A 10,000-nucleotide genomic window follows, 5' to 3' on the forward strand; every position below is an offset into this window, starting at 1 on the left:
CAATCATCAAATATACAGTTGAAACCAGATATTTACAAACTCTTCAGATAAAAACACAACACTTTTATAATTGTAACATCAAATCAGACTAAATGTTTATTTTTTTAGATTGATAAATATAAAAACATATTTGTTAACTTTAAGAGTAAAGAGAGAAACTATCTGTATTTCTTAATTGCAAATGGCACCAAATTGTATTCAAACTGAGCCACACTTATGGAGCTCCACAATTCTTTTCCTGGTGTTTTGGTTGATATCTCTTAATTTTCCCATTTCAAAGAAACAGGCTCTGTGTTTTGCCTTATATGCATCCACAGCTGTGCCACCAGTTTACTCACATGGACTCTACTAACCTATCAGAAGCTTCTTCAGCTCAGAATGGAATCATCTGGTTTTCTTATTAATTAACAAACTTAGTGTATATGTACTCTTAAATTTGATGAAAGTGATAAAAAATAGAAGCTCTGTCTCTCTTTATTCTGACATTTAACTAATTCAAAAGATATTTCAATATTTATCTAAAACAAAAGTTTACTCTAAATTGATGTTGTACAGAAAAAATGTTTTATGTTTTCTCCCTAAAGTGTATGTAAATATCTGGTTACAAATGTGAATATCCTGCTGTGTACTGAAATCCCTCTTGTTTTGCATAGAAATATACTGAACAACATACAAAGCATAATATATAAAATAACATTTACCTGAGTTTTTTCTTTGAAAGAAGCCTCTAATGTCCATTCTTATATTTCAGTACATAACTGAAACTGATTTAGTCAGTTTGATATCAATCTTTCGTGATTCACCGTCATTTGTACGGTATGAATGGTTTGCTTTAGTACCTGGTCAAACTTAAGCTCTCCTTAGTATGGCTGGCTCCGTTACTCCAACAGCGCACTCACAGGCACAAGAGCACCTGGCTGCAGCCCCGCCCCCTCGCTCAGTTGCTTAGTGCCTGAGCTCGGATCATACCAATATCAGGGGGGATTCACGCACAGTCGTAAATTCCCACTGTGTGCATTATGTGCTTCGAATATTGTGTGTACTTTTTGTTTTATACAGTTGTCAGCCAGGCATCTAACTATGAAAAAATTACACTCCAAAAGACCCCGGGCTTCTGACAAAACAACCCGGGCTTAAGCCCAGTAAGCCACCCCCACGCTCCGCCCCTGAATCTACCTATGCCCGGTGTGTACACTCGCATGCATCGGGAAGGGGATTCCACCTCACGTGCCTATCCGGTTGTTCAGTGATGACGCGACGAATCCTACTTCCGGGTCTAAAGTAGTCTGCGTTTAATATGGCTTTTGTGTTGTTAACATGTTTAATGTTATGTATTTTCTTCTATTTGATCTCAAAAAGCTCCTAAAACAGTCAGCGACCACTGTTGACCTCCCTCGGCTTTTATTACCGCTAATTATTTATTTAAGCTCAGTTTTTAAAACCTTAGGATGTAGCTACAGCCCAGCCCATGCAGCAGTATATGAATGACTAACCTCGTATTGTGGATGGATTATCTCAGTTGTTCTCCTGGCTGAAGTTTGGTCCTTTTACAGCATCCTGCCATGCGATTACATTTGTTCCTGACCACCGAGAACACTCACATTAACTTTTATCGAGTGGAAAAAAAGTTAGCTTGTTTATATTATGCTAACATAGCTGTGTCGCTAGCGGTCACGTAGCACATCATTATATACCAGCTAGCCAAACTTCAGTAACCCTACAAACGTCACTGCTGTTTAGTTTTCGGTCTTCATTTATGCTGGAAGTGATAACAGAGCTGTACGTTTTAATTTGTTTCCAAAACCCCGCAGTCAGGACATGCTATATTGTATTTAGATAGAAGCTAGCGAGCTAACTCCCTGCTAACTTCTAACTCCGTTAAATGTCATAAATTCCGTTTTCATGGATGCCTGGATGTTAAACTCAATTGTTACACCTGGTAGAGCAGAACGCTGATCATTTTATTAAAGATGAAAGACTTTAGACAGTTTTTCAACTCTCAGTAATCCCATAGTGATCGTTTGATATATGGACCTGCAGCGGAGTTTAGACCCAGACACGGCTAGTGACGTCAGACTGAACAACCGGATAGCTAGTGATGGGACGTTCTGTATCGAGGCTTCGGAGCGTGTGTCGAGTAATGGAGGGGGCGTTTCCGCGAAGCGCGTATCGAGGCTTGCTTCATTTATGGGAGGAGCTGAAAATGATGACGTCCGAAGCCTCGCTGCCCGGCTGTACCACGTGACTGGTTCATGAAGCGGTTCGAACTTTGCCGCAAATAATCATTTTCCATACTGCCAGCATAAATATACACAGTATACTGCCATCACTACAATATACATGTTTTACACACTCCTTTTGTTGTTGACATTTACAGGCTGTGTGCAAAATGCCACACTCTTCAAATTCATGCCAGCTATTATTTTTACGTCCAGTAGGTGTCCTGCTAGAGCAAATGAAGCTTCATGAAGCTTCGCGTTGGGGTGAACCAATGGACTACTTGCACTAACACTTCCGCGTTCTATGTAGTCCTGCTCCAGTGCTTCCGGTGCGGTTAAACCATGGCGACGTTCTACACTCGATGCCTACAAGAGCTCCCAAAATTGAACATCACCGATGTTCATCGGATTTGCAGAGTGATGACTACCCCCGCCAGCAAATTAGATAAAGGATTTAAGTTATATGCTGCATCTTATATACACAACTACGAAGGTAAGAAAACGTAAATTAACCGACAAAGAAACGCTAGCTAACGTCAAATGCAAACACTACGTTACTCCGCTATGTCCTTCATTTGATGTCAGTTCTCTACATTACATGTTTTCTTAAACGGTGTTTTATGTCGTCCTAAACTGTAGTTGAGGTTTTCTTAACTAATGTCACTTTTGTTGTTAGACACTGTTATATTAGCGTTAGGTAGTTGGCTAACTATGGAGGTAGTTAACTACCTAATGCTACTCTTGCTAAGTGTAAAATATATATGTTTAAGACATGCTGAAATGAGTAATACAGAAATAATGCTAATGGTACTTGTATCTTTATTCAGTGTCCAATAAAGACAGGTTGTCAGGGGAGGTCGGTGTGAGAGCCCTGTGCTACAGGTCGATGAGGAAGAGTGAGGCACCACACAGACTAAGTGTAGGCAGGAAGCTGTGTAAAGTTGTTAATCCCCGTTCTGTGGGGTTCAGTTCATTTAAGCATTAGTTAAGTTCATTCCTAAAGGCCCATCAACTTGAATGTTTTCCTTGTCTCCCTGCTTTATCACTCCTAATTTGACTAGTCAGATAGTTAAATCAACGTGTGTTTGGGTGATCAGAAACATTTGACAACAAGTTAATACTGCAAATATACACAATCTAAGTTATTACAGTTATCAAGCATGGTTAAGTTGTTTTAATAGGGAGAGAAGGAAACACTAAGCATTCAGGAGGGTGCGTAACCATAACACTGAACTATGTTCCTGTTCGGCTCTTCCATGAAGATGTTACATTTTTAATTTTCGTTCTTTCTTCTTAGATTAAGCTTCTGGATTCATCGCCGGTGATACTGACACATAGCCAGTGCTCCTGTGTGGCAGGCGCTGTTATGTGCAATCACACAGTGGCACTGCTCTTCCAAACAGCACACTACTCACAACTCAGAGTGCCGGTTGTCCCCCCTGTGCATAGCTGCACGGAATCTGAACAGCAATGGCACAAGCCACGGACAGTGGTAATTTAAATGAGGTTAAAGTTTTTGAATTAGTCCATGTTTACATATGAACAGCAACACCATCCATAGTAAATGTGTCTTCTGTTAGGGTGTGAGGCCAGGACCCATCAACTCCATGATCTTCACTAAGCCGGTACCAAATAGGATGGCCCAGACTGGAGTACGGTAATTACATTTGTAAAATTTGGTTTCATGTGTTACAAATGTATGTTGCTATTTTTTTCATACATACATGTGTCAGAATAGGTATTAATTTACATACAACATTACACTTTCTGAAGACGGCTAACTCAGTCATGTACATCCCAGTCTCTAACTTATGCACCACTGTTTTACACCTTTTAGTTTTTAGTTTAGTTGTTGTTCAGTATAACAACCTTCTTCCTTACATTATTGTCATTGATGTTTTCTTTAGGAGTGGCTTCTACAGAGGCATGGTGGGTCCGTTACCAGATCCCTGCTTGTTCAGAATAACGGAGGCATATGCAAAATTTAATATTGAGGACAGGCCACTTGTGACCACAATGAACATGAGACCTGACAAGCCCCTTGTGGAAAGTGCCTTTGGGCTGGTGCAGGAGGGCAGTGTTCTGTCATATCAGCAGCCGGTTTTGACAACCCGGTACATCACACTACACCGCGATGCACCACCAACACCGCACTTGCCTCTGGAGGGGTATGACATCTTGCCATCAGATTGTGTGTTTGTGTGCTCAGAAGAAGAGCTTCTGCATCTGAAAAGCTTGTCTGTAACTCTGGAAATGGCTCACAAAATAGAGGAAGCTACACGTGAGCAAAGCTCTTCGTCTGAGTGGCATCAGCTCCGCAGGCCCAGAGTGACTGCCTCTAGGTTTCGGGAGGTGTGTCACGTCAGAGGCCAGAGCTCGGCCGAGTCACTAGCAGAGCGTATATTGAAGGGAACAAGGCAGACAGCAGACATGAGGAGAGGAACTGAGATGGAGCCTGCAATAGCAGCAGAGTATAGTAGGCTAATGAATGTTAACTACTCACCCTGTGGTCTGGTCATTCACCCCATTGCTTGCTGCATCTCCTGATGGTGTTGTTTTTGACCCCAATGAATACCCCCAGTTTGGCTTCGTCGAATTCAAATGTCCCAATGTACAAAACTTTATTGACTGCAAATATGTGCAGATGGAATGTGGTACCCCTAAACTAAAAAAGAGCCACGCATATTACTGGCAAGTGCAAGGACAACTGCTCATCAGTGGGATGCAGTGGTGTGACTTTGTTGTGTGGGCACAAGAGGACTACCTAGTGCAAAGAATATACATGGATACAGATGTGCACAATGCAATCAGAGAAAAGGCAGACTATTTCTTTTTTTACATATATATGCCAAGATACCTGTGTTTGAAAAAATGAACAGTGAAAACAGCAAAAAGAAAAACAGATCCTTCAGGCTGGCTGGAACAAAATAACTGATGTTTTATTTTCAATATATTTCATGAATTCTTTTGTTGTTACATGTTACTTTTATGTGACATCAATAAACTGTTATTTAAGCAATGGCATCAATTTAATTTTTAAAAACACATTAAAACGTTGAATTTGTGCAGAACTTATTTACATGGTAAGTATTTAAAACTCCATGCCTAGCATACTGATATACATTTAGACAATAACTGAACTGTAGAAAATGACAAATGGTATTTTTGATGTTACAAAAGTTCAATGTCACTTATGGTTTTAAAACGATTTAGTGATTTACTTTATAATTTTGATAAATAGTTTTGTTGAATCTGAATAGTAATAATAGTAGTATAATTAAACAGTATTATTAACATTAAACATTTGCAATGAATTTGAATTATCAATAACTGAAACTCAACTATCGGCACTCAAGTACCAGTTCTGTAATCAAGTATTGTCAGCTGAGAAGGAAGAAATTCAACTGTAGTGGCCTCAGCTGCAGGTCATTTTCCATAAGTTACTTGTACTGGCACTGGTGTCTTGGGAAAAATCCATCTTGTCTCACTTAACCCATTTTTTAACTAATGCTGTGTTCTGGTAATTTGACAGCATACATGCCACTGCAAACAGTTGGTTGATATTATAAACATGTGACATGGTAATGATGCTATCAAAAAGTTTGTTCTGTTTGATCCTCCTAATGACTCGCTCCACATGTACCCTGAGTCTGGCTATGGCCTGCGTCTCCTTAACCTGGTATGCTGGCATCTGCTTCTGCTTAGATAGAAAAGGTGGGCAGTACACTTTGCATTTACAACAATCAGTGATTAGGAAGCCCTTATCTACCATCACTGCCATGTCTTCAGTCAACTTCTCAGCAATGCCTGATTGTTTGAATAGTTCCTTGTCACTAACCGAACCAGCATACAGATTAGAGATGAATGTCACTGGACCATGTGGAGCTATGCCAACCAGGGCTTTCATCGTACAGTGGGATTTGTACGAAGAGTACATTTCACTTTGGAGAAGTGGTGAGGATGGTGTCTGACACCTCAGCTCTGTACAGTCAAGGATCATCTGGGTGTCTGAGAAATCTTTGAATTCCTCAGGGAGGTAAGCTTGCACTTCTTCACGTGTAAGCCAGATGCACTGAGACCCCAGTGCAGTGGCAAGAAAATTTGTCCATGTTGCAATAATGCGGCTCACTGTGGACTGGTGTATGTTAAATCGGTGTGCCAGGTCCCTCTCCTTCAAACCAACTGACAGGAAAACCAGGAAAAGAAAAAACTCATCAATTGGCTGTAGCAGCTGCCTCTGGAAGGTGAAAACAAAAGGGAAAATGTTACTCCTTAAGCTATGAACTAGTAAAATTATTCTTTTCTTGGCTAAATGTTTTGTAATGGTTAGGCATACCATACTGTACCATGGGGTAAACAATGAGGTGCTGTAGTGCACAGGTGTATGTATGTAAAGGATACTGAGTCTAGCATACATACACCTGTGTATGTATGCTACTGTACATAATGTAATGTTATTGTACATAAATACAATAACATTACACCTCTAGTTCTAACTACCAACAAACCCATAACCTACTGTTGATGTGCGTGCAGGTGTCAACACTTCTTCGTTCCGATTGGCAGCTGACTTGGCTCTTGAAACCCGGATCATTTTATAGATGCAAGGCTCAATCAAAACCCAGAATGCCATCAAATGATCATAGCTTGGAAATCTATTCACGAGAGAGACATACATCATGTCAATCATTAATTAACATTACACACTGACATAAAAATAATGTGAACTGTGACAAATATGCTAATGGAATGCTGTATAAAATAGTCTGATTAAGAGTATTTGGTGTTGTATTTTACCTGTAGCATTAGGATATTGTTTAAATACTAAAGCATCTACATAAAACATACAATCAGCAGAGAAAAAGTAAATTTCTATTTTGTTTTCATTAAGACTGGAAAAACTTTCGAAATTTAACTGATGGTGACCTTGGTATATTTTAAACAGTTAGCTTGAATAGAACTTAGATGTACCTGGTATAGAATCGGATGTCAGTGTCGGAGCCAGCAAAACGCTGTAACCCAAATTCTCGCTGGACACGTAACTCCTGTATTTCCTTCCTCAGAGTCTCCACGTCTTCGGACAGGTCTTCTGCAGCTGATGCAGATATGTCCAATGCAGATGGCTCAGGGACTGAGCAGTAGTCATGATCTCTTGTAAGACTGTGCTCTTCTTGATCGTCAGGAGGAACTAGTTCAGGGCGTCGCTCCGTTCTCTCCCAAACACTACGCCGCGGTGGTTCAACTTTATAGCCATTCCACTCAAAAAGTGTTGGTACAGCACCTTTAATAAGCCTCCTTCGACCATCGAGGGTTGTTGGCTCTATGAGTTGATCACTGGCAAAGTGTCTGCAGCAGACCCTGGTGTGAGAGGTAATCGTGAAATGATCCCGGCGTATATTTACCAGCCATTGTCTTCTCAAGTCGGAATGGGTCGGAAAGGCATGAAAACTTAGTATGCCGTTAAATTTGGCTGAAGCTGAACAAAGTGGGACACAGCAATGCTCGGAGTATTTCTTCTCCTGTTTTTGAAAATGTTCTGTTTTAAATACTTTCCTTTTTATACTCATTCTGAAGCGACATTAGCATAGCTACCGATAGATAAGCAAACGTACCGGAAACGCACAAGCGGTACTATTTGGAAACGGAAATACGTCACATGCCCTAGTGCAAGTAGTCTATTGGATGAAAAGCTCCAGTGCTTCATGGGGCTTCATCTGCCCATCACTACCTATAGCCCCTCAGCAAGCGGCCGCACCTCCACTAAAGCAATAAAACAAAGCATAAAACGTTACGCACATTAATAAAAGATCTACATAAAACAATTACACCCCAAAGTACTGTTAAATAAAAAAAAAATATAAAAGCATCACATAATTGACAAGACAACAGCAGCAGTATAGTGCAAACCAGACTGCCAAATGCCTCCTTCTTGTAGTGAAGCGCAGCTGTTTCTTATAAGCCTGCTAATTATCGGCTAGGAAGGTGAGGATGTCAGTGGTGCGTTTGTGGACATCATGTAAAATCCTACTCCAAAATCTACTTCACTACAAAATGTTTATTTAAAAATGCCTTGGCTGCATTAAAAAAAAATAGCTGCAAAAAACTTTGTTGTTTGCCAAACTGAGTTACTTTTTTGAAGAAGTAACTATATAATTAATTGCCCAGCACTGGTCATTATATGCTATATTTTGCAGACAGGACTCTCTCCCAGACCACAGACTCATACTCATAATACAAGTCAGAGCTTTATAAAAAAAAAAGAAAAAAGTAAGTTATGTTTTCGAAATTGGAGTTCAAGTTATTTTTACTTCCAATAGTGTTAACATGCTACAGAGTTCAATGACTAGATTTTTTTTTAATTTTCACTGTAAGTGGGCTAAAGCAGTTAATTAAAAGTAGTCTAACATAAATGTAAATGCTGTAATTTGACTCTTCATTCTGTAACAGTGTCCATCTGCTCCAGCTCACTAAACACAGCAGACAAGTCTGCACCCAAGAAATGATAAGCTCTAAGTCCAGCATACAGCGGCTGAGTGAATGTGGCCTGGACTCTGTGGAGGAGAATCATGGTGTCAAAGACGCTGTAGAAAGACAGAACACCTGCTGTGTGACTCAGGTACACTCCTATTCTGGAGGACTGAGGACCTGAAAACCATTCACATACTCTTTTATGACTTAATTCATAGTGACTGGAAGAACACCTTAACGCCCAGGAGTTATCATTATTTCCAAATTCACTTTCATCTCCTGTTCTCATAATGCTTTTGTATGCGACTGCTACATACATACCAGACCCACTCCACTCTACCTCCCAGTAGTGACGTCCAGTCAGACTTTCTCTGCTCAGGACCTGAGACCTATTCATGAATCTTTCAGGGTGACCTGGATATGCCTGTTTTTTACTAACAAATGTTGCCCTTCTGTTCTCTTCAGATAATAACATCCTCGTGTTTACAGTGTCTGGATCCAGTGTGAGCTGAGTTGAAAACTTTAAGAATTCAGCTCTGGTTTTGGGCTCTGGTTGTGGTACCAACACATCCACATTAATCACTGTCCGCGAAAACTTTTTGACATCCCCTCTGAAGAATGCCCTGTAGCTTATCTTTCACCTCTGACACAGCAGCCGGCACATCCCCAAAATACAGCAAATGACGGGCTGTGGGACACCGTGACTCTGAAGATTCATTGAGATCTGAGAGCAGTGGAAACATATTCAGAAACTGGGTGTGATCCTCTGTGTGAGAGAGCTTCTCCAGTTCAGTATCTTTTCTTTTCAGCTCATTGAGTTCCTCCTCGAGCTCTTCCAGAAGCTCGTTGACTCGATTTATTTCAGTTTCCTGCTGGACTCTGATCTGTTGCTTCATATCAGAGCTTCTTTTCTCAATGAGGAGAATCAGCTCACTGAATATTTTCTCAGTGTCCCTCACAGCTTTATCAGCGGACTGATTGATGGCTTCCACTTCCTGCTTATGCAAATTCACGTCTTTTTTTCTATTCTCGATTCTTTGTTGAATTTTTTCACAACATGGATCGAGGTCTTTCTGTCTTTGAGTCTTTTAAGCTGATGCTGGGACTGTCTCGTGGGCTTTATGCTCATCTATGGAGCAGGTATAACAGATACATCTGTTATCAGTGCGGTAGAAAATCTTCATTACCTCATTGTGGCGAGAGCAGATGGTATCCTGAAGCTTCTCGGAGGGGTCGACCAGTTTGTGTTTCTTTAATGCGTCTACATTATGATGAGGCTGGAGATGTTGCTCACAGTAAGAGACCAGATACTG

At 40.5% G+C, this 10,000-nt stretch overlaps 2 protein-coding genes and 1 pseudogene across 4 annotated transcripts in view; 1 reads left to right on the top strand and 2 right to left on the bottom strand.

The window, feature by feature from the left end:
• The first annotated feature begins 2,597 nt into the window (after positions 1 to 2,597).
• LOC308387565 (uncharacterized protein) lies at positions 2,598 to 5,238 on the top strand. 2 transcript variants are annotated; one of them, XM_080867716.1, is made up of 4 exons: positions 2,598 to 2,712; positions 3,517 to 3,711; positions 3,800 to 3,876; positions 4,127 to 5,238. In XM_080867716.1, exons 1-4 carry the CDS (start codon positions 2,683 to 2,685, stop codon positions 4,764 to 4,766), a joined length of 942 nt encoding a protein of 313 aa, XP_080723842.1. In that variant the 5' UTR covers positions 2,598 to 2,682; the 3' UTR covers positions 4,767 to 5,238. The 2 variants fall into 2 exon arrangements, with proteins under 2 accessions (XP_080723842.1, XP_080723841.1); XM_080867715.1 differs by lacking the exon at positions 2,598 to 2,712 and adding an exon at positions 3,091 to 3,138.
• Positions 5,239 to 5,284: 46 nt separating this feature from the next.
• Positions 5,285 to 7,884, bottom strand: LOC308387554 (uncharacterized protein). Its single transcript, XM_080867692.1, has 3 exons — positions 7,191 to 7,884; positions 6,739 to 6,874; positions 5,285 to 6,456 (listed from the first exon to the last, which is right to left on the bottom strand). The coding sequence occupies exons 1-3, from the start codon at positions 7,784 to 7,786 to the stop codon at positions 5,704 to 5,706; spliced, it is 1,485 nt and encodes a 494-aa protein (XP_080723818.1). The 5' UTR covers positions 7,787 to 7,884; the 3' UTR covers positions 5,285 to 5,703.
• Positions 7,885 to 8,652: 768 nt separating this feature from the next.
• LOC308384061 overlaps positions 8,653 to 10,000 on the bottom strand; it is an 11,267-nt pseudogene continuing 9,919 nt past the window's right edge. The window contains exon 2 of the transcript in view: positions 8,653 to 10,000. This exon is cut by the window's right edge and continues 371 nt beyond it. The product of the transcript in view is annotated as an uncharacterized misc_RNA (transcript).

The sequence above is a fragment of the Rhamphochromis sp. 'chilingali' genome, assembly GCF_963969265.1.
Source record: "Rhamphochromis sp. 'chilingali' genome assembly, chromosome: 2".
Taxonomy (NCBI): domain Eukaryota; kingdom Metazoa; phylum Chordata; class Actinopteri; order Cichliformes; family Cichlidae; genus Rhamphochromis; species Rhamphochromis sp. 'chilingali'.